The following is a 27,431-nucleotide window of genomic DNA, read 5'->3' on the forward strand; positions in this document are numbered from 1 at the left end:
CATCACGTGACTGTCCAGTAAATACACACCGTGGGACAGTGACAGAGCCCGTTCAGTGTTAACGGTGCCTGCCTCCTTCAGGCCCAAGTGTTAGTTAGACAGTGCCAAATTCGCATCCACTTAGGTTATTTTCCAGGAGCGCATCGGTTTGTAAATAAAAATACACCTCCCACCCCCTCCCATACTGACTGTGACTGGCTCCTCCCATACCGGTTAAATGCGCGCTCGGTGCTTCAATTCAGTACAGTGGAAGGCAGTCATGATAGAGGAGCTGTAGAGTTACCAAACTTTAAAGCAGCAAGTATTTCCACGTCTTGTAATCTGTTTATTCCCGGGGCCACAGTTATGAAGACCATACTTGCTGCCTACTCCGGTGCCCTAAAAGGTAAGATATGCACCCTCGTTCAAAATGCACTGCAAACAAATTGCACACAGACTTCAGTCATCCTATCAAGCGGCAGTCATTTGATAATCGGCAGTCATTTGATAATTGGATCATCTCCACTATATTCCAAATCCTGTGTTGACGTGTAATCAGCTTTCGTGAGATGAAGAAGCAGCTTGCAAAACATTCAAATATGACAGAACTATGGCAGCCCAAAACATAATCAGAAGTTTGTTGGGATGCTGTTTGTTGTGGATGCAATACCTCATTGTCATGTAAGCCATTTGTTCTGAAAGACATCAGATAAGCCAACACATTGGTGTGTGGTGAAGAGTGTATTTGGGCACAATGGTTTTCATACATGTTGCTTGTATATTTTTTTTAGGGGTCTGATCTGTGAAGGAAGAGAAGTGAAAGTGTACACCAGGGCCAAGTTCAGTAGGCAAATGTGAACGTTGAAGCTATACAGTACATATCATGAATAGGGCAGACAAGTTAATTTATTCTACATGCCAGAGAGGCTCAAGTTTGTTCAACATAACATATTTATATCAGCAACTTTCCACAACGTTGTGCCCTGCTGAATGCTGCCCGGTAAGGGGAAAGATGTAAGGTCAGTGACTGATTCACTGTGTAGTATTACTAGTCTACATCAAGTCTTTGACTCCCTGAGGCTGATACTGCCCAGTAGCCCTGATTTTGAACGCCTTAGCATTATTGACTTAATTATGCAAGTGTGGGCCAGAGCGCAGAACGGACAGTGTTTTTTGTTTGACAGCATGACGCAGTGTTATTTAGTCCATTAAGATGGGTTTACGTGGTTGTGTTGTCCCGTGGCATGGGAAAGATCTGATGATAAGGCACTATGAGCTTGAATAGATTAAGCAGTGTCCCCTCAGTGGCTCACTCTTGTTCTGGTCTGTCACTTCTCCTATATACATCAGTGGAGGACTATCCTCAGTGGATTAAAAAAAAAAAATAGTGAGACATTAAAATGATTCTTTTTAGGTAACAATAATAAATATATCATCAAATTATTTATTAAAACACACTGTGTTGCCATGAAGGTCTACAGTAGCCTCAACGGCACTGTAGGGTAGCACCATGGTGTAGCCGGAGGACAGCTAGTTTCCGTCCTCCTCTGGGTACATTGACTTCAATACAAAACCGAGGAGGCTCAAGGTTTTCAGCCCCTTCCGTAGACTTACACAGTAATTATGACAGGTTGGAGGATGTCCTTCAGAAGTTATCAGAGCTCTTGCAGCAAGAACTGACATGTTGTCCACCCAATCAAAGGATCGAAGAATAAATCTAGTACTGAAAGCATAAGCTACAGCTAGCTAGTACTACACTGCATAAAATGTGGTGAGTAGTGGACTCCTAGAGGAAGACTATAGTTGAACAGTTTTGAGCAAATTAATGTCTTCAAAAATTAAGGAGAAGCGAGAGAGGGCTAGCAATTTCCTTTGTATTTTTTTCACTTACTTAGCTAGCAAATACAGGTAGCTAGTTCAGCCTACTCAACAGAGATTGATGCTATGTTAGCTAGCTGGCTATGGCTATCCAACACTGGAAGTCTTCAAAGGTAAGCTTTTGGTTTTATAAATGTATTGCCACCAGGCCCGCCAGTGTAACTTCTAAACTGCTTGCTGACTGTACATTGTACTGCATAATTCTAGCAGGTTTACTAACCCGTTAGGTCTACTAGCTACGTTGACTATGACGTTAGATAATATGGTGACAATGATGTAGGCTGTGTGTAACAGTTATGATATTTGAAGCTTTGGCTTGGAAAGGTTTTTTCGCCTGGTCACAGACAGCTGATGTATTGTGCACTGAAGTCCACAAGTGAAGGGGAAAAGGTGAGAGGAAGAATGTGTATATGCGAGAAGGAATACAACAAGCAAGGTGATCATACTGTTTGAATAGGGCTGCTATGAAAGTGAACTGTGCTTGCGTGTGATCAGAGGTGTATTCATTCCGCCTATTCTTTGCAGAAAACAATTCTTAAAAGGAATGAAACCGGGACAAACAAATCTGAATTTGTCCAATAGAAACTATTTTGCAACTGTTAGACTAATGATTATGCCCTAGATCAGCTAGATGCAGGCAAGACTGTGCAATGCGGTATTGAATGTGTCAGTCTGTCACCCTGATTACTAAAAAAAAATGTCTCTCAACCTGTGCACCTACGTAATAAACTTTCATTCATTGGTTAGGTTGTACAGTAGCAACCTCATGATGGGTATGGGAAAAAATAGAGTATCATGGGTAGTAGCCTAAACCTATCGATGTTACATTGAGCTGGGTGAATGGAATATGAATGACAGTCATCCAATATGCTGTAATGGAAATAAGGCCATGCTCATTAAACGGCACTGACCACCACTGATATACAGAACCAGTCAAAAGTTTGGACACCAACTCATTCAAGGGTTTTTCTTTATTTTTACTATTTTCTACATTGTAGAATAATAGTGAAGACCATTAAAACTATGAAATAACACACAGAATCATGTTGTAATCAAAAATATTTTAGAATAAAAGTAGCCACCCTTTGCCTTGACGACAGCTTTGCACACTCTTGGCATTCTCTCAACCAGCTTCACCAAGACTGTTGGAAAAGCATTCCAGAAGGAGTTCCCACATATGCTGAGCACTTATTGGCTGCTTTTCCTTCACTCTGCAGTCCAACTCATCCCAAACCATCTCAATTGGGTTGAGGTCAGGTGATTGTGGAGGCCAGGTCATCTGATGCAGCACTCCATCACTCTCCTTCTTGGTCAAATAGCCCTCTCACAGCTTGGAGGTGTGTTGGGTCATTGTCCTGTTGAAAAACAAATGAGTGTCCCACTAAGCGCAAACCATTTGGGATGGCGTATCGCTGCAGAATGCTGTGGTAGCCATGCTGGTTAAGTGTGCCTTGAATTCGAAATAAATCGCAGACTGTCACCAGCAAAGCACCATCACACCGCCTCCGCCATACTTCACGGTGGGAACTACACATGCGGAGATCATCCGTTCACCTACTCTGCGTGTCACAAAAAAGACATGGCGGTTGGAACCAAAAATCTCAAATTTGGACTCATCAGACCAAAGGACAGATTTCCACCGGTCTAATGTCCATTGCTCGTGTTTCTTGGCCTAAGCAAGTCTCTTCTTGTCATTGGTGTCCTTTAGTAGTGGTTTCTTTGCAGCAATTTGGCCATGAAGGCCTGATTCCCACAGTCTCCTCTGAACAGTTGATGTTGAGATGTATCTGTTACTTGAACTCCGTGAAGCATTTATTTGGGCTGCAATTTCTGAGGCTGGTAACTCTAATGAACTTATCCTCTGCAGCAGAGGTAACTCTGGGTCTTCCTTTCTTGTGGCGGTCATCATGAGAACCAGTTTCATCATAGCACTTGAAGAAACTTTAAACGTTTTTGAAATGTTCCGTATTGACTGACCTTCATGTCTATAAAGTAATGAGGAACTGTAATTTCTCTTTGCTTATTTGAGCTATTCTTGTCATAATATGGGTATGGTATTTTACCAGATAGGGCTGTCTACTGTACCTTGTCACAACCCAACTGATTGGCTCAAATGCATTAAGAAGGAAAGAAATTCCCCAAATTAAATTTAACCGGGCACACCTCTTAATTGAAATGCATTCCAGGTGACTACCTCATGAAGCTGGTTGAGAAAATGCCAAGAGTGCACAAAGCTGTCATCAAGGCAAAGGGTGGCTACTTTGAAGAATCTCAAATATAAAATGTATTTTGATTTGTTTATTAACACTTTTTTTTTCTTACTACATGATTCCATATGTGTTATTTCATAGTTTTGATGTCTTCACTATTATTTTACAAGGTAGAAAATAGTCAAAATGAAGGAAACATGGAATGAGAAGGTGTCCAAACGTTTGACTGGTACTGTACAAAACATTAACCAGTTAAACTCTGAGCAGTTGTTTTGGGCCGTGTACAGGGCCCGGTGTGACATATCATTTGAAGCTACAGGTCTTTTTTTAAATCGAACCCCATAAAGGCCATAAATCATGCGCTATGGGACATATTCATATAGTATGCACTGTAGGTCAAGTCTCACAAAGTGCTAACAATTAGTATGCATGGAAAGGGTCCACCCTGATGGTCATTGTAAAGCATTGCATTTCCTTTTCCATCCACATTGCCTTGTATGCATCTTCCACATGTGCCTTTTTGCTTGCTCATTGTTTACAATAGGAAAAGTGAATGGGAAAAGTCGTTTTGAAGTTTCTTCACCTGTCTATCTTATTTAAAATATATTTTAAAAACTCCAGAACCTCAAAGCCCAGATTTGCTAAGGTCATTTAAAGGCTTAAAAATCCTTTCAGCCATTTTGGCACAGTGACTCACTACCCAAACCAGACCAAGTAGCCAAGATGCATGATGTGGCCTCCTACTGCTGTCTAGTGGATGAACTGGGAATCAGGCATATATTTACATCAATGGATAGATATACTTCAGATTTAACTTCAAATGTATATCATTCCTATAAGACAAAGTTTTGTTTGGTTTGCTGCATCAGGCTCTGTAGTAGAAACATGTATCTGAATCCCACAGTTCTTACCTTTCTTACAGTACTAAGCATGTGTTTTTAAGACTAATAGTTTTGGAACCGAAATGTACATTGAGGGTATTATACAATATTTTGCGTCATTTAGAAAATGCCACCGGGGGGGGGGGTTCAGAGTTTAATAGGTTTTAAGGACATCTGCTCGTTCCATCAGACTGGCCAGGTGAATCCAGATGAAAGAAGCTATGACCCCTTATTGATGTCACTTGTTAAATCAACAATACATTAAGTGTGTGCCCTCTGGCCACTACTCTACTACGCCACACAATACAGGTGTACGTGTGTGTTTATACCTGTGTAACTCTTCACAGTCCTCGCTGTTCCATAAGGTGTATTTTTATCTGCTTTTTAAATCAGATTTTACTGCTTGCGTGAGTTACTTGATGTGGAATAAAGTTCCATGGCTCTATGCAGTACTGTGCACCTCCCATAGTCTGTTCTGGACTTGAAGAGACCTCCGGTGGCATGTCTTACGGGGTTTGCATGGGTGTCCGAGCTGTGTGCTAGTAGTTTAAACAGGCAGCTCGGCGCATTAAACATTCTTACAAAAACAAGTAGTGATGACGTCGGTCTCTCTTCTACTTTGAGCCATGAGCGATTGACATGCATATTATACATTTTAGCTCTGCATGTACATTTTAAGGGGCAGTCATGCTGCCCTGTTCTGGGCCAGTTGTAAATTTCCCAAGTCCCTCTTTGTGGCACCTGTCCACACGACTGGGAAGTAGTCCAGGTGTGACAAAACTAGGGCCTGTAGGACCTGCCTTGTTGTTAAGAAGGCAGAGCGGTGCTTTATTATGGGGAGAGGTCTTCCCATCTTAGACAGTTAACTCTCAATCCACAATATATCATGGGGTGTAAAGTCATAATGAAGGGCAAGAGACAGGTTAAAGAAGCATTTTTAAGCCTTGAGACAATTGAGACATGGATTGTGTATGTTTGCCATTCAGAGAGTGAATGGGCAAGATACAAGATTTGCCGGGTGCACTGGTTTGAGTGTGTCAAGAACTGCAAAACTGCTGGATATTTCACACTCAATAGCTTCCCCTGTGTATCAAGAATAGTCCACCACCCAAAGGACATCCAGCAAACTTGACACAACTGTGGGAAGCATTGGCGTCAACATGGGCCAGCATCCCTGTTGAATGCTTTCGACACCTCGTAGAGTCCATGGGCCGACTAATTAAGGCTGTTCTGAGGGCAAAAGGGGTGGTGCAACTCAATATTAGGAAGGTGTCCTTAATATTTTGTACACTCAGTGTACATGTAGCTGTCAGGACTGTGGCTCTACTCTTTATGAGTAGTGATCAGACCATGGTGGCTCTGTCTCTATAGCAATTGCAGTGGCATGAGGAATTTCACGTGATCTGTGATTTGTTTATTGCTTGTGGTCTGTTTGATCACGGAGCTTTGTAAGGGATGAACATTTTGTTAATTTTCTCTCTAGTGTCTAATCTAATGTCCATTGTGTGTTTCTGTGTATTTGACAGACTGAGAAGCTGGGAAAAGGATTGACAGTTTATTATTTTCATATTCTAGTCTTCTCACTGACTGCAACTGTGACTTAATCGATTGATGTGGATATTTTGTACTGTACAGTATGACTCATTTCTGACCCTGTCTGACCCTGTCTATCTTCTCTAGGCACAGGCTATAGCATCCTCTCGTCCCTGCAGGACCTGCCCTCCCCTCCATGGCCTGCCCTTCGATCCAAGATGGAGAAACACCTTCAGGTCATCGCAGTTCTTCAGTGGGTCATCTCCTTCCTTGCCATGGGTGAGTATGTGACTGGATCTCTGTGTGGCTCTAACTACAATGAACAAAAATATAAACGCAACATGTCAAGTGTTGGTCCTATGTTTTATGAGCTGAAATAAAAGATTGAAATGTTCCATATGCACAAAAAGCTTTTTTCTCTCAAATGTTGTGCACAAATTTGTTTACATCCCTGTTAGTGAGCATTTCTCCTTTGCCAAGGTAATCATCCACATAACAGGTGTGGCATATCAAGAAGCTGATTAAACAGCATGATCATTACACAAGTGCACCTTGTGCTGGGGACAATAAATGGCCACTCTAAAATGTGCAGTTTTGTCACAACATAATGCCAGAGATGACCCAAGTTTTGAGGGCGCGTGCAATTGGCATGCTGACTGCAGGAATGTCCAACATAGCTGTTGCCAGATAACTGAATGTCCAATTCTCTCCATAAGCCGCCACCAATGTCGTTTAGAGAATTTGGCAGTACGTCCAACCGGCCTCACAACCGCAGACCACGTGTAACCACGCCAGCCCAGGACCTCCACAGCCGGCTACTTCACCTGCAGGAATGTCTGAGACCAGCCACCTGGATAGCTGATTAAACTGTGGGTTTGCACAACCAAAGAATGTCTGCACAAACTGTCAGAAACCGTCTCAGGGAAGCTGATCTGCGTGCTCGTCGTCCTTACCGGGGTCTTGACCTGACTGCAGTTCAGTATCATAACTGACTTCAGTAGGAAAATGCTCACCTTCGATGGCCACTGGCATGCTGGAGAAGTGTGCTCTTCACAGATAAATCCCAGTTCAACTGTACTGGGCAGACGGCGTGTATGGCGTCGTGTGGGCGAGCGGTTTGCTAATGTCAACGATGTGAACAGTGTCCCATGGTGGGGTTATGGTATGGGCAGGCATAAGCTATTGACAATGAACACAGTTGCATTTTATCGATGGCAATTTGAATGCACAGAGATGGAGTGATGAGATCCTGAGGCCCATTGTTGTGCCATTCATCTACCACCAACACCTCATGCTTCAGCATGATAATGCACGGCCCCATGTCGCAAGGATCTGTACACAATTCTTGGAAGCTGAAAATGTCCCAGTTCTTCCTTTGCCTGAATACTCGCCAGACATGTCACCCATTGAGCATGTTTGAGATGCTCAATCTATGTGTACAACAGTGTGTTCCATTTCCCGCAAATATCCAGCAACTTTGCACAGCCAGTGAAGAGGCGTGGGACAACATTCTACAGTCCACAATCAACAGCCTGATCAAACCTATGCGAAGAAGATCTGTTGTGCTGCATGAGGCAAGTGGTGGTCACACCAGTTACTGACTGGTTTTCTGATACCTTAAAAAAAAGGTAGGGGCATGTATCTGCGACCAACAGATGCATATCTGTATTCCCATTCATGTGAAATCCATAGATTAGGGCCAAATGAATTTATTTCAATTGACTGATTTCCTTAAATGAACTGTAACTCGTAAAATCTTAGAAATTGTTGCATGTTGTGTTTTTATATTTTTGTTCAGTATTGTAGTTACTGAAGGATATAGTGGCCCTGTGGTCTCATATTGTAAGTCTCCAACAAGGACATCAAGCCTGTAAGCTCTCTCTCTCTCTCTCTCTCTTATTACAAGAGATATTTTCGGAGAATAAATGATTAATTGGTGGGCCGTAGGGATGTTTCTGTTAGTCCCAGAGTTTCAGATTGCAGTATACATTTCTGGTGTTAGTGTGGAAATAAGGAGAATGTTGCATTTGAAAAATAAATATTTAGTGAAGTGTGGTACAGTGCAGGTGCTGAATAACTGTTCCTCTGCTCTCTCTCATCCTATCCGACCACATAGGCATCAGCTGCACGGTGCTGTTAATCTACATGTTCTGCACAGACCTCTGGGTGATCGCTGCCATGTACACTACCTGGCTAATCTTTGACTGGAACACCCCCAAACAAGGCAAGTACCACGGTCACTCAAACCGGCTCTTAATACTGGTCCGGTTGAGATGGTTTTTCCCTGTCAACCCTGGGATTTGAACTGGCAGCCTTCCGGTTCCTTGCTTAACCTAATGGCTGCCGTTGCCCTATTGTGGTTTAATTGTGCCTTTCTATACAGTGCCTTCAAAGATTCAGACCCCTTGACTTTTTCCACATGTTGTTAGGTTACAGCCTTATTGTAAAATGTATTAAATTGAGGGAAAAAACAATCTACACACAATACCCCATAATGACGAAGCAAAAACAGGTTTAGAAATTTTTGCTAATTTATTACAAATAAAAACCCGGAAATATCACATTTTAAATAAGTATTCACTCTTTACTCAATACTTTGTTGAAGCACATTTGGCAGCGATTACAGCCTTGAGTCTTCTTGGGTATGACGCTACAAGCTTGACACACCTGTATTTGGGAAGTTTCTCCCATTTCTATGCAGATCCTCTCAAGCTCTGTCAGGTTGGAGGCGGAGCATTGCTGCACAGCTATTTTCAGGTCTCTCCAGGGATGTTCAAGTCCGGGCTCTGGCTGGGCCACTCAAGGACATTCAGAAACTTGCTCTGGAGCAGGTTTTAATCAAGGATCTCTGTACTTTGCTCTGTTTACCTTTGTCTGAATCCTGACTAGTCTCCCAGTCCCTGCCGCTGAAAAACATCCCCACAGCATGATGCTGCCACCACCATGCAACATCCCTACGGTGGAGCCAGGTTTCCTTCAGACGGGATGCTTGGCATTCAGGCCAAAGAGTTAATCCTTGGTTTCATCAGACCAGAGAATCTTGTTTCTCATGGTCTCAGTCTTCAGGTGCCTTTTGGCAAACTCCAAGCGGACTGTCATGTGTCTTACTGAGTGGCTTCCGTCTGGCCACTCTAGCATAAAGGCCTGATTGGTGGAGTTCTGTAGAGATGGGATAACCTTCCAGAATGACAACCATCTCCACAGAGAAATTCTAGAGCTCTGTCAGTGACCATCGGATTCTTGGTCACTCTCTTTTTTTTCTTTGGATTTTTCCCATGATGTCAAGCAAAGAGCCACGGAGTTTGAAGGTAGGCCTTGAAATACATCCACAGGTACACCTCCAATTGACTCAAATGATGTCAATTAGCCTATCAGAAGCTTCTAAAGCATGACATAATTTTCTGCAATTTTCCAAGCTGTTTAAAGGCACAGTCAACTTAGTGTATGTAAACGTCTGACCCACTGGAATTGTGATACAGTGAAATAATCTGTCTGTAAACAATTGTTGGAAATATTACTTGTCATGCACAAAGTAGATGTCCTAAACGACTTGCCAAAACTATAGTTTGTTAACAAGAAATTTGTGGAGGGTCATGTCAGGATGAGCCTGCAGGAAGGGTACCAAATGAGGGAGGAGGATGTCTTTACTGTAACGCACAGTGTTGAGATTGCCTGAAATGACAACAAGATCAGTCCGATGATGCTGTGACACACCGCCCCAGACTATGACGGACCCTCCACCTCCAATTCGATCCCGCTCCAGAGTACAGGCCTCGGTGTAACACTCATTCTTTCAACGATAAACGCGAATCCGACCATCACCCCCGGTGAGACAAAACCACGACTCGTCAGTGAAGAGCACTTTTTGCCAGTCCTGTCTGGTCCATAGGCGACGTTGTTGCCGGTGATGTCTGGTGAGGACCTGCCTTACAACAGGCCGACAAGCTCTCAATCCAGCCTCTCTCAGCCTATTGCGGACAGTCTGAACACTGATGGAGGGATTGTGAGTTCCTGGTTTAATACGGGCAGTTGTTGCCATCCTGTACCTGTCCCGTGGTGTGATGTTCGGATGTACCGATCCTGTGCAGGTGTTGTTACATGTGGTCTGCCACTGTGAGGACAATCAGCTGTCCATCCTGTCTCCCTGTAGTGCCGTCTTAAGCGTCTGACAGTATGGACATTGCAATTTTATTGCCCTGGCCACGTGCAGTCCTCATGCCTCCTTGCAGCATGCCTAAGGCACGTTCACGCAGATGAACAGGGACCCTGAGTCAGTAGAAAGGCCTCTTTAGTGTCCTAAGTTTTCATAACTGTGACCTTAATTGCCTACCGTCTGTAAGCTGTTAGTGTCTTAACGACCATCCCACAGGTGCATGTTCATTAATTGTTTATGGTTCATTGAACAAGCATGGGAAACAGTGTTTAAACCCTTTACAATGAAGATCTGTGAAGTTATTTGGATCTTTACGAATTATTATTTTGCTGAGTTTATATACATACACTACTGTTCAAAAGTTGAGTCCCTTAGAAACGTCCTTGTTTTTGAAAGAAAAGCACTTTTTTTATTTTCTTTGTCCATTTAAAATCACATCAAATTGATCAGAAATACAGTGTTGACATTGATATTGTTGAAAATGGCAGATTATTTTATTTATTTTTTACGACTATGTAGATATTCCACTAAAAATCAGCAGTTCCCAGCAACAATAGTCATTTGCAACATTAACAATGTCTACACAGTATTTCATATCAATTTGATATTATTTTAAATGGACAAAAAATGTGCTTTTCTTTCAAAAACAAGGACATTTCTAAGTGACCCCAAACTTTTGAACGTATGTGTGTGACACACCTACTCATTCAAGGGTTTTTCTTTAGTTTCACTATTTTCTACATTTTAGAATAATAGTGAAGACATCAATACTATGAAATTTAGTAACCAAAAAAGTGTTAGATTTGTTTAAATAATATTTTAGATTCTTCAAAGTAGCCACACTTTGCCTTAATGACAGCTTTGTACACTCTTAGCATTCTCTCAACCAGCTTCACCTGGAATAGTTTTCTAACAGTCTTGAAGAAGTTCCCACATATGCTGAGCACTTGTTGGCTGCTTTTTCTTCACTCTGCGGTCCAACTCATCCCAAACCATGTCAATTGGGTTGAGGTCAGGTGATTGTGGAGGCCAGGTCATCTGATGCAGCACTCCATCACTCTCATACTAAGCACAAACTAGATGGGATGGCGTATCGCTGCAGAATGCTGTGGTAGCTATGCTGCTTAACTGTGACCTTGAATTCTAAATAAATCGCTGACAGTGTCACCAGCAAAGTACCCTCACACCTCCTCCATGCTTCACAGTGGAAACCACACATGCGGAGAACATCCGCTCACCTACCCTGCGTCTCACAAAGACACGGCAGTTGTAACCAAAAATCCATCAGACCAAATTACAGATTTCCACCAGTCTAATGTCCATTGCTTGTGTTTCTTGGACCAAGCAAGTCTCTTCTTTTTGGTGTCCTTTTAGTAGTGGTTTCTTTGCAGCAAGTCAACCATGAAGGCCTGATTCACGCAGTCTCCTCTGAACAGTTGATGTTGAGATGTGTCTGTTACTTGAACTCTGTGAAGCATTTATTTGGGCTGCAATCTGAATGTGCAATTATTCTAATGAACATATCCTCTGCAGCAGAGGTAACTCTGGGTCTTTCTTTCCTGTGGCGGTCGTCATGAGAGCCAGTTTCATCATAGCGCTTGATGGTTTTTGTGACTGTACTTGAAGAAACTTTCAAAGACCTTCATGTCTTAAATGAATAATGGACTGTCATTTCTCTTTGTTTATTTGAGCTCTTCTTGCCATAATATGGACTTGGTCTTTTACCAAATAGGGTTATCTTCTGTATACCAACCCTACCTTGTCACAACACAACTGATTGGCTCAAATACATTAAGAAGGAAAGAAATTCCACAAACTAACTTTTAACAAGGCACACCTGTTAATTGAAATTCATTCCAGGTGACTACCTCATGAAGCTGGTTGAGAGAATGCCAAAAGTGTGCAAGGCTGTCATCAAGGCAAAGGGTGGCTACTTGTATTCTTCAAACATATATTTTGATTTGTTTAACACTTTTTTTTTGGTTAATACATGATTCCATATGTCTATTTCACAGTTTTGATGTCTTTACTATTATTCTACAATGTGTAAAACTAAAGAAAATCCCTTGAATGAGTAGGTGTGTCCAAATTTCCGAGTTAATTGGCACTATGTTACTGTTTATATACATGATTCATTATGTGGGTTGCATGATTCAGTATTATTCTGACTGGAGATCTATCCTTTACCTCGGTTTTCTCAGGTGGCAGGAGGTCCTCTTGGGTGAGGAACTGGACTGTGTGGACTTACTTCAGAGATTACTTTCCCATCAGGGTGAGTGGAAAAAAATAGGCCTAACATTTTTAAAGGTATAGTGTGTGGAATGTGTGATTTGGGGATGGACCATTCAGTGCTTTGTAGCATCTTGACCTCTTTATAGTGGAGGATGTATAAATAAATAAATAAATAAAAGTAGGGTGGTTTTCACTTGTCAGTGTGTATGTGGTGTCATAAGGCCAGATAATTAGGTTTGCTATCAAACTGGAAATTTGTGATGGAATACAACATCTGCCTGTACAGATGATAAAATGTGCTTTTTCTGGTCAGGTACAAAGTTAAAGAGCATCAATATGTTTTATTGATTATGGTGTGCTGTAGCACAAGCTTGACGATAACCTTATCTGTGATTGTATCCAGTATCATCTGTTGGTTCCTGTTCCCTGGCGATGCTATAAGGAGTTTGAAAGGATAGGCTTTGCCCCACCTGATAGGTGACAGCTCATTGCTGAGTTATTTTTTTTTCTTCAATTTGTATTATTTCGCTCCTCCGCACCTGGAGATTGTTGGGAGACACATTCTCTTGGTGTCCTAACAGCAAGCAATTTTTTGCATTCAGATTTTTTGGCAAGTTTCTCTCGCTGCCCTCCTGACCAAGGAGTGAATTAGCTGAGTTGTTTGTATGCCTTCACACTCCTCATGAATATCAATGAACCAACAGCATTCAAATTATATCTGCTATGTTGTCCTTCAGTTCAGTCAGTTCAGCTATTTGATTTAAGTGTTTAAAATGGAGCATTTTAGAAACATTAACCCTACAATAAATGTTTTACCGTACAATCACTTTCACTCATACATAGAAAGTATAGTCAAAGGCTCTTAAAGCGAAGCCAGAGCTTTGATATGGTCACCGGTTTTAAGAATTAAGGTGAAAGGTAGTCTTAACCATCATGACTCAATTATTGACAGTTAACAGCCAGGGGGGATTCAAGTGTGTGTTGCCTCTGGAGCTTGAACTTTGGCCCTGCTTGTGATCCATACTTTGAGCACTGACTGTTTCTGTCTGAGTGGCTTGATGATCACTTATTTGCATCAAGTAGCTCTGATGCAAACTGAATAAGATGGATGTGTTTGATAACATGTCTCTGCATCGATTAGAGACTTACAGTATTGTAATTCTTTGGGTTGGTAACCAGGATGATGTTTACTGCTGTTTGTGATGTGGAGTTAAGGGGCTTCAATTGTAGGGTTTTCTGACTCAAAGACGCACTGTATGCCAGGTATTGGTAGGGCTTGAGACACATTAGATACTTCACATGTCAACATCCTGTTTCAGATGAATGATTGCTTAACTTGTTTTAGCTCGTGCAACTAATGCAGTTGGATGCCAGCTGGTAGTCAGGCCTGGCTGGTGGCAGCGTGAGTGTGTCAGTGCATGCAGGGACGGTGGCTTACATCTTTCAGTGCCAGCAAGGTCTCCTTCTCTCTTCCACTTATTGCATGTATGTTATCAAATACAGCGGTGGCCGGTTATTGGCTGAATACCCGGGGCGCAAGGTGGTTGGAGTTGTCAACAAAGCAGCATGACAGAAATATAATCGAATATATTTCGAACTACTGATTTAATTTTTTATTATTATAAAAAAATATATATTTTCTCAAAGTGATTTGAGCAACAGCATAAATACACCTATTTTACTTTTGCATATCAAAAACTCAATAACCACTGCTACACATGCTGCCACTGTTTTTGAACAGATTAGATTATACTATTTAGAACGAGCAGTCAGCTCATAAAAGATCGAGTGCACCAGGATGGCTAGCTAACAATGTCACAAAGCATGATTCGCTAGCCAGTTAACTTTCATTCTGAAATAACTTCATATTTCCGAGTTCGTCAGATATTAGTTTAGAAAGCCCCAATGCCAATTTTAAATTAGCTAGCTGGCTAGCTGCTTATCAAAGGTACACTACATGACCAAAATTATGTGGACACCTGCTCATCGAACATCTCCTTCCAAAATCATGGGAATTAATATGGAGTTGGCACCCCTTCTGCTGCAATAACAGCCTCCACTCTTCTGGGAAGGCCTTCCACTAGAAGTTGAAACATTGCTGCAGGGACTTACTTCCATTCAGTCACAAGAGCATTAGTGAGGTCGGGCACTAATGTTGGTCAATTAGGCCTGGCTCGCTGTCGGCATTTCAATTCATCCCAAAGGCGGTCGATGGGGTTGAGGTAAGGGCTCTGTGCAGGCCAGTCAAGTTCTTCCACACTGATCTTGACAAAGCATTTCTGTATGGACCTCTCTTTGTGCACATGGGCATTGGGCAATTTGGAAGCACAGAATCATCTAGAATGTCATCGTATGCTGTAGCGTTAAGATTTCCCTTCACTGGAATTAAGGGGACTTTCCGAAACCATGAAAAACAGCCCCAGACCATTATTCCTCCTCCACCAAACTTTACAGTTGACACTGCATTGGGGCAGGTCGCTTTCTCCTGGCATCCGCCAAATCCAGATTCGTCTGTCGGACTGTCAGATGGTGAAGAGTGATTCATCACTCCAGGGAAGGCGTTTCCACTGGTCCAGAGTCCAATGGTGGCGAGCTTTACACCCCTCCAGCCGATGCTTGGCATTGTGCACGGTGAGCTTAGGCTTGTGTGCAGCTGCTCGGCTATGGAAACCCATTTAATTTCATGAAGCTCCCGGCAAACAGTTCTTGTGCTGACGTTGCTTCCAGAGGCAGTTTGGAACTTGGTAGTGAGTGTTGCAACCGAAGACAAACAATTTTTACACGCTTCAGCACTCTGCGGTCCCGTTCTGTGAGCTTGTGTGGCCTGCCACTGTTGAATTGCAACTCCACTTTGTCCCTATACCGACATTTCGCTTGTTTGATTGCCTTGCGGATGGAATAACTGTTTATATTCGGCCATATTCCCAGTCATCTTTTCATGGTTAAATGTGGTGGTTCGCTCTTTCAGTTGTGCGAATGCCGCCATAATCAAGGACAAGAACCACCCGAGCCGCTGCCTGTTCACCCCGCTACCATCCAGAAGGCGAGGTCAGTACAGGTGCATCAAAGCTGGACCATCAGACTGTTAAACAGCCATCACTAACACAGAGAGGCTGCTGCCTACATACAGAGTCAAATCATTGGCCACTTTTAATAAATGGATCACTAGCCACAGTAAATAATGCCACTGTAATAATGTTTACATATCTTACATTACTCATCTCGTGTATATACTGCATTTTATACCATCTATTGCCTATGCCGCTCGGTCATCGCTCATCCATATAAATATATGGACATATTCCCCATACTTTTATTTATTTATCTTGCTCCTTTGCACCCCAGTATCTCTACTTGCACATTTATCTTATGCACATCAACCATTCCAGTGTTTAATTGCTATATTGTAATTGCTTTGCCACCATGGCCTATTTATTGCCTTAACTCCCTTATCTTACCTCATTTGCACTCACTGTATATAGACTTTGTTTTCTTTTTTCCTACTGTATTATTGACTATGTTTTTGTTTATTCCATGTGTAACTCTGTGTTGTATGTGTCGAATTGCTCTGCTTTATCTTGGTCAGGTCTCAGTTGCAAATGAGAACTTGTTCTCAACTAGCCTACCTGGTTAAATAAAGGTGAAATAAAAAAAAAATATTCCTATTCCATACCTTTTAGATTTGTGTGATTAGGTAGTCATTGGGGAATTGTTAGATATTACTGCACTGTCGGAACTAGAAGCACAAGCATTTCGCTACATTCCAATTAACATCTGCTAACCATTTGTATGTGTCCAATAAAATGTTACTTGATTTAGACCTTTCCAATTCACAATAACAGCATTTACAGTTGACTGGGGCCGCTCTAGCAGGGCAGAAGTATTGCATCTCTGTAATGGCACTACTGTTCACACTAGTGGAAACGTGCAGGTAAACATCCCAGACACACAGCACATTTTATTGCCTTATTTGCCTGTAAATTATTTTATTACTTGAGCGCAAAAGATGCATCATATCAGGGCTAAAATGATAAGCTGTTCCAATTTCAGGAAAATAGTCTTAACACATCCTCTTAACCTCCTCTCCTCTGAGACTGGTGTGATAGTACAGTCTAATCATGTCTCTTTTGTCATCTTTTTTCCCCAGCTCATCAAGACACACAACCTGCTGCCCAGCCGAAACTACATCTTTGGGTACCACCCCCATGGGATCTTCTCTTTCGGAGCCTTCTGTAACTTCGGGACTGAGGCCACTGGATTCTCCAAGAAGTTCCCGGGCATCAAGCCTTCTCTTGCCACCCTGGCTGGAAACTTCCGGATGCCAGTCCTTAGAGACTATCTCATGTCTGGGGGTGAGATTGTTTCTGGGAGTTTTGTCCCTCCGAAGAGGCCACCTCTTCTCTCTTTAAACTGCTGATAACAGCCCTTTATCTACAGACTGTAATTTGGCAGAACTCTGAGCTTTGTCCTATTGCACAGCCAGGACGAAACAGCCAGACTCTGTCTACAAACCTGTATTTGCTGATCTCGCTATTGTAGGGAGCTGCTTCTGTCAAAAGCTAACAGTGCAGGTTATCTTAATTTGGTCATTTAGAGTAGTATTGCAGCGTAATGTAAAATTTACAGCAATAATATGTGTCTGTGCTCAACCAGTATGCATTTTCTCTTAAATAATGTCTACTGAAAACCGACTTTATGGTTTGGTCTTTGGGCCCATGTGTGATTTGCTGAGCCTAACCCCATTCTCTCCCATGCGTCAGGTATCTGCCCAGTGAACCGTAACTCCATCGACTACCTCCTCTCTCAGAATGGAACTGGCAACGCAGTGGTCATCGTTGTCGGGGGAGCAGCAGAATCTCTGGACTGTGCTCCAGGCATGAATTCTGTCACCCTGAATAACCGCAAGGGCTTTGTGAGGCTGGCCCTCCAGCAAGGGTGAGAGTAGAGCACAAACATTCCGCCATACACAAATCCTGGCCACACACGTACACGACATGAGCAATAGTATGTGGTCACCTGCTCGTCGAACATCTCATTCCAATATCATGGCCATTAATATGGAGTTGGTCCCCCCTTTGGTGCTATAACAGCCTCCACTCTTCTGGGATACATACAAATTCCAATTTCCTCAGGCTTTCAGGCTAATCATGTCATTGTTCAGACAGCCTAGCTATATTGAAATTATTTAAATTGCAGTCAATTTGTGATACTAAGTTCACTGTGAAATTTACAAGTATTGAATTCTAATTAAATTCAAAGTCAAAATGGTCTAATTTCAAGATTGTTGAAATTATATTGAATTCAATGTAAATTCTCCACTTCATGAGTGAATTTAATTGGAATTGACCACAACCCTGATTGGCACAAAAAATACTTACTCGTGTGGTAATTGGTCCTCAATTGCTCAGAGCTCCTCATGGCATACAGTACACAGACACCCAGGTCAAGGCCAAAGGGTAGACTCCATCAGATTGTGACTCCTGAGAACACTGTTTCGGCAGACTGAGGGAGCTGGCGTAGATGAGCTGGCATAGACCAGATCAGACTAACTGGGAATCCCACTCTACTCCAGACCCATTAGGCTGCCATTTTGACTTGCTCAACTTATCCAAACAAGCCTACTTCAGTGATAAATATTGTCTGATGGTGGATTGTAGATACGCTGGTTCATAGTGTCTTAGCGGTTGTATAAAATGTTATGTAGAATAGACCCTCATTCATAACAAACTTCGATAACATGCATGATTGCTATTTTCCCCTGGCATGTACAGTACGTATCTGGGTCAGTGGCTCGTATTTTTAGGCCCTCTAAGACGAGTGGCATGTAGGCCAATGTTACACTTGCTAAATGCTTCCCAAAGGTTCCTTTCTAAATTCCTCATAATGCGTTTTCATGACAGATGTTGAAATAATTAGAGCAGGGAAGCACCAAAACAAGTCAGCTCATCATTCAGCGATCGGATTATATCCATTATGCCCTATGAGTAACTTCTGGAGACTAATGTAAACCCTTGCTCTCTGTCAGATCTGACCTGGTGCCCGTCTACTCCTTTGGGGAGAACAATGTGTACAAGCAGGTGATCTTTGAGGAGGGAACCTGGTGTCGGCTAGCTCAGAAGCGGCTGCAGAAGATTCTGGGATTTGCTCCCTGTCTGTTCCATGGCTGTGGCCTCTTCTCCGACTCCTGGGGAATGGTGCCTTACAATAAACCCATCACCACCATCGGTGAGAAACCCTCTCCAAGACCCCACTGAAAGTATCTCAAATGCATTTAGTGCTGGATGACTTAGTTTCTGGTAGAGATCCAGTCCATGTGTTTGATGCTATTCGCTCTGTCCTGGCCATTATTATGAGCCACCCTCCCCTCAGCAGCCTCCTGTTATCCATCTATCTTATCGATCTTATCTATCAAAATATATGCTCAACTCAAAAATTGTTCTGTCAGCCAGGATCTGTAGATTATTGTCCTTCTGTAAAAATCTTAAGTAATTACAATGCTAGGTTGGGTTATGGTTACTACAGTTCAAAGGCAACTCTAGCGCCTCTGTGTTAACAGAACCATTCACACAGTCAACATTTTCTCTCCACTGCATCGAGGCCATGTTTAACGTTGCAGTTCGTCAAACCAAAAAGTTGGATGTCAAAGTTGATTTTGCAGATATTGATTTTTACCCCCTTCTCTTAGTGGGTGAACCGATCACGGTACCAAAGGTTGAGGAGCCTACTCGGGTTATGGTGGAACTGTACCATGCCATGTACATCAAGTCCCTCAGGAGCCTCTTTGACAAGTATAAGACCCGCTTCGGATTGAAAGAGAGTGACATCCTGCACATCCAATGAGAAAAGAGTGAGCAGGACCACCTCGGAACCTCAGAACTGTGGCAGCTGTTTGTTCAGCCTCGACACCCCATTCACGTGCATGGCTCTGATTGATTGTCTCTGGAATTCAATCGATATACATAAAGTTGTGGGTGTGTGTATAAACCCACCGCGCTCTCATCCTCGTCCAGTATACAAGGCTCACGTCCCTACACCACTCAGGGTGAAAATGGCAGGTTTTAGGATCCCTGACCTAGTCCTTGCCAATAGCAAAGTTGATTAACTTGAATATCTCCAAATGGAGTCTCTTCAGCGTATGCCACATTTCCAGATATGTTCCATGACAGAAGAGATGGAGTATAGTTTGATAAGATATGATCATGTGCAGTGGAACTCCCACTAGGTGGCACTAGAAGGTTATACACACACAACAAGCACCATGTTTGTTTCCCTCGTATCCATGTAGTCCCATATATTAGGCCCTACAAAAGTTCAATATCAGATGTTTTGAGGCCTTTATTTATTTTTTGTTAACTGCACAAACAATGCAATTGTAATGGTATGGCCTCAATCAGAAGTTAATATAGTGTGGTAATCGAGCCAAAGAGTTGATGGGTGTCCCCTCCCAGCACACGCGTACTTCATTGAAACTGGAAGGTGAAGTAATTCTAATGGATTTAGATTGTGTACATGTGATTATATGATGCCACTAAGTATTGTATTATGTAAATAAGAAAAAACCTGTCCTCCCTTGTTGAACGGAACAATTTTTCTTTTTTAAATTTAAATTAATATATTGATGCACTTTTTGTATTTGTTACAACCCTCTGAGGTATTTCTCTAAAATGTGCCTTAGGAATTTTTCAATGTCACATTTTTATTGACTGGGCTGCAGAGAGTGTTGTGCCTTGATGCCCCATGTACTATAGTTGTTGACGATTTTGATGTAAGAAAAATTATTCCTCCACACAGAGGGCAGATCAGTGATGAATGTCATGAAAAGAAAGGGATTGTAAAGCATATGCCTTGTAAAAATAAAACACTTATTGTGGGGTTCTACTCAATTGAGAAAAACGGCAAATGTACAGTATAAGGGTTTTTCTATCACACATTTGGATTAGAGTTAAAAGTCAAACTCCCCTGGTAATTACCAAGAAGTGTTTGAGATAAATTACTGGGCGTATCAAGTCTATCATCCTGCCAATTATCTTAGGTGCAGAACTGTTTGTGTATTATGCAAGATAAAAACACTACAATTATTTTGCCATGTGGTGAAATGTTGAGGTTGGTGATGAGTGCTAAATAGAAGTGTCATTTGAAATGTAAATTCTTCTAGCTTCAACATTGACTTCTTGTAAAGGGGCAGTAAACATCTCACTCTCTTAATTAATGTGCAGTTAACAGCAGCCAAGGCCTTTATGTTGTGAATGAATAGCTTGAGCAAAATCTGTCTACTTAAATTTAACTTTTTATGTTTTTAGAATAAAACTTAACATGTCTTAGTAAATGTTTATTTTTTCCTGTCATCACACCATAGAAACAACATTGCATCTTTTTAGTATTTTATTAGGATCCCCTGAAGCAACAGCTACTCTTCCTGGGGTCAACATAAAACATGACATAATACAGAACATCATTAGACAAGAACAGCTCAAGGACTGAACTAAAGACATTTTAAATAAGGACAACAGAAACAAAAAGGTCCTAAGGACAGATGCATGCATGCATACATTAGTACAAATACACTGAACAAAAATATAAACTCAATATGCAACAATTTCTAAGATTTTACGAGTTCCAGAGTTACTGTTCATAATAGCAAATCCGTCAATTGAAATAAATTCATTAGTCACTAATCTATGGATTTCACATGACTGGGAATACAGATCATCCGCTGGTCACAGGTACTTTAAAAGAAAGGTAGGGGCGTGGATCAGTAAACCAGTCAGTATTTGGTATGATCACCTTTTGCCTCATGTAGCACAACACATCTCCTTCACATAGAGTTGAGCAGGCTGTTGATTGTGGCCTGTGGAATGTTGTCCCGCTCCACAGGAGGTTGGTGGCACCTTAATTGGGGAGGACAGGCTAGTTCTAATGACTGGAGCAGAATTGGTGGAATGGTAACAAATACATGGGCTCCTGAGTGGCGCGGCGGTCTAAGGCACTACATCTCAGTGCTAGTGGCGTTGCTACAGACCCTGGTTCAATTCCAGGCTGTATCACAACCGGCCTTGATTGGGAGTCCCATAGGGCGGCACACAATTGACCCAGCATTGTCCGGGTTAGGGTTTGGCCAGGGTAGGCCGTCATTGTAAATAAGAATTTGTTCTTAACTGACTTGGCTAGTTAAATAAAGGTTAAATAAATAAACATCAAACACATGATTTCCAGGTGTTTAATGCCATTCCATTAGCTCCGTTCCGGCCATTATTATGAGCCGCATCCTGTGTCCCATTCCTCTTCAATGGCTGTGCGAAGTTGTTGGATAATGGTGGGAACTGGAACACACTGTTGTACACGTCGATCTAGAGCATCCCAACATACTGTGTCACCACATGTCTGGTGAGTATGCAGGCCATGGAAGAACTGGGAAATTGTCAGCTTCCAGAAATTGTGTACAGATCCTTGTGACACGGGGCCATGCATTATCATGAGGTGATTGTGGCGGATGAATGGCACAACAATGGGCCTCAGGATCTCGTCACGTTATCTCTGTGCATTCAAATTGCCATTGTTAAAATGCAATTATGTTCGTTGTCCGTAGCTTATGCCTACCCATACCATAGCTCCACTGCCACAATGGGGCACTTTGTTCACAACATCAAATCAAATTAAGCTTTATACAGCCCATATCAGACATGGAATGTAATGCAATGAGCTTTACAGGAAAAAAACATAAACTATGAAAATAAAAGCTGAAATATTTACTACACAACAAACATAAAATAAAAAACAAAAGAATGACACAAACTGAACAACTAAAAAGTACCCTAAGGAAAAGCAAAGCTAAAAATATGTTTTAAGATCTCTTTTAAATATGTCCACAGTTTCAGCCCCTCGACAAGGCAGGTAGAAGGCTTAAGTTGTGATATCACCTTCCTGAGTATGTCTGTGTCAACCAGGGAAAATAATTCCATAGTGTCTTTGCGTAGTAGGCTAGGGCACATATCATCAAACTTCTCATCAGGTCTTGCTTGACTGATACCCAGCCTAATGTTGGTTATCTTAGCTCTGAAATATGCAGCAAACTCATCACATTTAGAAAGTTCACATAGGTCTGCGTGTGTAGGATTTATCAGGCCATCAATGGTCGAGAAGAGCACTCTCAAATTATTCTGATTAATAGTTAGAAAAATTTGCCCGTCTGGCTAAATGCCTTGTTATATATACCAAATTGCTCTCTCAGAATATCATAATGGACCTGCAAAAAGTGGGTCAGTGCTTTGGTGGCCTATACAGGGTTATGGCCAGCACTGGTGGCTGACATTACAGCTGAGAGCAGTAGTATAAAATAGAGGCTGTCCCCCCACCCTTTTCCCCTTTTCTGATAGAGTGTGAAAAGCTGTAGTCAATAAGAGCGGCAATACAGTCTGATGACAACCATGTTTCAGTGAGAAACATGCAATCAACTTTGCGCTGAGTAATGAGGTCATTCACAAGAAAGGTTTTACTTGAGATTGTTCTAACATTTAAAAGTGCCATATTCAATGAGTGTGGGCCACTCCGCCCCCGGAACATCTGCTTCAAGGTAACCATTACAATAACAACCAAATTATGAACGGTACAACCATGTTTTCTGACAGTCTCCAATCTATCAGAATGGTAGGAGATGACAGTTTGTATAAACTCACTAGAAGGCGGAGTTAAAGGAACATACATTAGGTTACTCACAATAACCATAGTGCCATTTCTACCGGAGTTGATATGCTTTCCATGTCCTCTGTTGCTTTTTCTGACAGGGAGAACTGGAGCACTACCAGACCCTGTCTGTCAGTCTCTAAAAACTGTTTGCGATGTTGCTGGAAATAATAATGGAACACCTTGCGGTTAGGGTAAATCCAGTCTCTTTTAAAAAGTGCTGGTTGCTCCCACAGTAAATCAAAGTTGTCACAAAAAGAGACATTCCTGTCGTTGCAACCCTGATTCAAGACGAGACCAGAAAAATACAAGTCCAATTCAAGACCATGATTGTAATTTTGTCAAATTGCCACCATAATAACAGTTTAAAATGTCCAGTATTTCTGTGTTCATATTTCAGAAGAACATTTGGATTCATATGGACATTCAGAATGGTGAAGAAAATGCATGCTGAAGGCAAATAGAGCAACATTACAAATTATTACTAACCCAAACACAGTGGGGAACAATTTGGGGCTTCTACGCTCTGAGAGAAAAGCTAAGGATTTATAAAATAATACAAATAGTAATAATTATATTATAATTTTCAATAATGTTCTGATTTAATCGCTCCCGTGTTTGTTAGAAAGGAAAGGGTTAACACTGAAGAGAAAAAAATATCCAATCAGGATTTTTCTTTGGTGGTCTCTGGGGAGATAAATCTAGCTATCTAAGTCAGCCATTGGCTAGGCCAGCAGACGCATCTGCCATTCAACTGTATTAGGGCAAAATGTTGGAGTGACAGTGGAATCAACCAATCACATTGACTTGTAATGGGTGAGACCGTTTTTACAAAAACGTATGGAAACTTCTGCGTTCTCAAAGGCCAATAGGCCACTGTGCAATAGCGAGCAGTAGTTTACCCACGGTCTAGCTAGCTAGCTTTTGTTGTAGACTAGTTTGTAGCGGCTGCAGCAGGTTTTGTCGAGGATGTTGTAGTAGGATGTCCCTTGGGGGTATCCGTATGACATGCGCAGACTAGGCTAGTAACATGCTGAAGCTAGAACGTCATTGTCGTGCCTCCTTATTTTAGATAATACTACATGGTGTCAGACGTGGTTTTAATAATCACATAAACGTGAAGGACGTACCAAGTAAATCATACATTCAGGCTGTTTCAAAGCAGGGAGGGCAGTGTTGGAGATAAACAGCGCAGATCATTATTGTGCTAGCTAACGATCAGGGACTAAGTTACTGCTAAGCAACATGTTGCAAGAGGAAGAAACTGGCGGGATTTCAGGGTTTGCGACTCCAAGTTCAACTGGCTCTCATGCAAACACGGACAGGCCAGTGGCTAGTGCTGACGGATTTCACATTAGTCCCTCGGGGAGAATTTTGATTATATGGACATTCAAAACTGGCCGAAATGGATCAGGCGCTTTGAAAGGTACAGGGTAGCATCAGGCTTAAACGTGAGAAATGAGGCATTTCAAGTTAATACACTGATCTACTCTATGGGTGATGAAGCCGAGGATATATTAAATGCTTCACCGTTGACTGAGGAAGAAAAACTTAACTATAGTGCCGTTAAAAACGGTTCTGAAATGAATTTAGTAGGGAGACACAACATTATATTTGAGAGAGCTAGGTTTAATGTGCGCAAACAGGAGCAGGGTGAAATATCCGACAGTTTTATTACAGCTGTTCACAAGCTAGCAGAACATTGTCTGCACTCAGAGAAGAGCTGATCTGAGATCGGATTGTAATGGGAATAAGAAATATATCACTTTCTTAAAAGTTAGTTGGATTCCCAGCTTATCCTGTCCAAAGCTGTAAACCAGGTTAGGCAGAGTGAGACAGTATAAAGGCAGCAGCTCCTTGCAGAGCGAAGAGAGTGAGGAAATAAATGCCATACCTTGCTAAAAAAAATGGAGGGGAACACAGAACAGAGACAGACATGGAGAAAACAATCACAGACAGCACCAGTAGCTAGTTCAAGTGTTTATCCCCTTTCCACAGCTGGAAAGATTGCCCAGCAAAGTATATGAAATGCAGGAAATGTCACAGGAGAGGACACTTTTCAGTTTGTCGATTAAAGCAAATGCATGAGGTCTCAGAGGAGATACAGCATGACAGCATCTTTCTGTGAGAAGTAAGGGAAAACAATGCTGGCTGGCACTCAGACAAACTCAATGGGGAGGTTGTGTCATTTAAACTAGACACTGGGGCAGCAGTGACAGCAATCCCAACTAGGCTGTATAGCTATAGCAGAGATGGCCCTTTGCTCTCTACAAACAAAACACTTCTACGGGCCCAGTAATAAGATATTACCAGTGGTAGGGCAGTTGGTGATTAAAATGGAGAGTAAAGACAAAAGTACCATCCAGCCTGTCTTTGTCATTGACTCTCCGGCCAGACCGTTGCTGAGGCTGCCAGCAATTGAAGCATTGCAACTCATTGAGAGAGTGATCGAACTGGAGGACCCAGGTGTGGTATTCAAAAAGAAATTCCCAAAAGTGTTTTCTGGCCTAGGAAGGATAGAAGGTGACTACAAAATCCACCTGAAAGAGGATGCAGCCCCCTATGCCCTTACCACCCCCGCCGTGTGCCTATCCCTGTATTGGCCAGAGTAAAGGAAGAGTTGGGGAGGACGGAAGAAATTGTGGCGGTGTCTAAAATAGAGAGTCCCACAGACTGGTGTGCAGGGATGATGGTGGTCCCAAAAGCCAATGGGGACATAAGGATCTGTGTGGACATGACTACGTTGAATGAGGCACACTGCAGAGAGAGACACATCTTACAATCAGTGGAGCAGTCACAGTTGGATGGTTCACAAGTCTTCACATAGCTGGCAGATACCGCTGTCACCAGAGAGTAGGGCGCTCGCAACGTTTATAACACTGCTTGGCCGGTACTGTTTTAATGTTTTTCCATTTGGAATCGCTTCCGGTCCTGAGCTTTTCAAATGCTCTCCCCATTTTTGGGAAAGCCATGAAATATTTATGCAACCAGTGTATGATTACTAAATTGCGCATCGCAAATAGCCTACTAACCAACACTACGGACCAAACATTTTAAAAATCTGTTTTGCATACCCATTGTTTTTTTGCCTTAGTTATCATTTACTGGTAGATATGTTAATGGACTCCTACTTAAAAACTCTACACCCCCAAGGGCTTAATGAGGAATAGGACCTTGTATGTTTCTTGTAGTGTTGTCTACTCACACTAGGAGTCCCTCCCCATCCCCAAACTGTTGTCTCTTCCCAATTATATGTGACATATGAATGGTCCATTTTTGAAACTCTTCTATATATTCCCTATTTTCCAGTCTCTAACTATCTGCTTGCAATGGTTGTGCCTGTTACGCACAGCAGGTGTTTTAAGCACAGTACCTGTCAAAAGTTTGGGCACACCAACTCATTCCAGTTGTTCTTTATTTTTTACTATTTTCTACATTGTAGAAGAATAGTGAAGACATCAAAACTATTAAATAACACATATGGAATCATGTGGTAACCAAAAAAGTGTTGGAGAGTGATGGAGTGCTGCATCAGATGACCTGGCCTCCACAATCACCCAACCTCAACCCAATTGAGATGGTTTGGGATGAGTTGGACAGCAGAGTGAAGGAAAAGCAGCCAACAAGTGCTCAGCATATGTGGGAACTCCTTCAAGACTGTTGGAAAATAATTCTAGGTGAAACTGGTTGAGAGAATGCCAAGAGTGTGCAATGCTGTTATCAAGGCAAAGGGTGGATACTTTGATGAATATAAAATAGATTTTGATTTGTTGAACACTTTGTTGATTACTACATGATTCCATATGTGTTATTTAATTGTTTTGATGTCTTTACTATAATTCTACAATGTAGAAATAAAGAAAAACTTTGGAATGAGTAGGTGTG

At 42.0% G+C, this 27,431-nt stretch overlaps 1 protein-coding gene across 1 annotated transcript; it reads left to right on the forward strand.

Moving 5' to 3' along the window:
• Positions 1 to 219: 219 nt before the first annotated feature.
• On the forward strand, positions 220 to 21,192 carry LOC115148893 (diacylglycerol O-acyltransferase 2). Its single transcript, XM_029691189.1, has 8 exons — positions 220 to 385; positions 6,629 to 6,760; positions 8,598 to 8,705; positions 12,836 to 12,906; positions 17,014 to 17,218; positions 17,627 to 17,801; positions 18,892 to 19,091; positions 19,552 to 21,192. Exons 1-8 carry the CDS (start codon positions 346 to 348, stop codon positions 19,704 to 19,706), a joined length of 1,086 nt encoding a protein of 361 aa, XP_029547049.1. The 5' UTR covers positions 220 to 345; the 3' UTR covers positions 19,707 to 21,192.
• Positions 21,193 to 27,431: the final 6,239 nt, after the last annotated feature.

The sequence above is a fragment of the Salmo trutta genome, chromosome 15 (assembly GCF_901001165.1).
Source record: "Salmo trutta chromosome 15, fSalTru1.1, whole genome shotgun sequence".
Classification (NCBI taxonomy): domain Eukaryota; kingdom Metazoa; phylum Chordata; class Actinopteri; order Salmoniformes; family Salmonidae; genus Salmo; species Salmo trutta.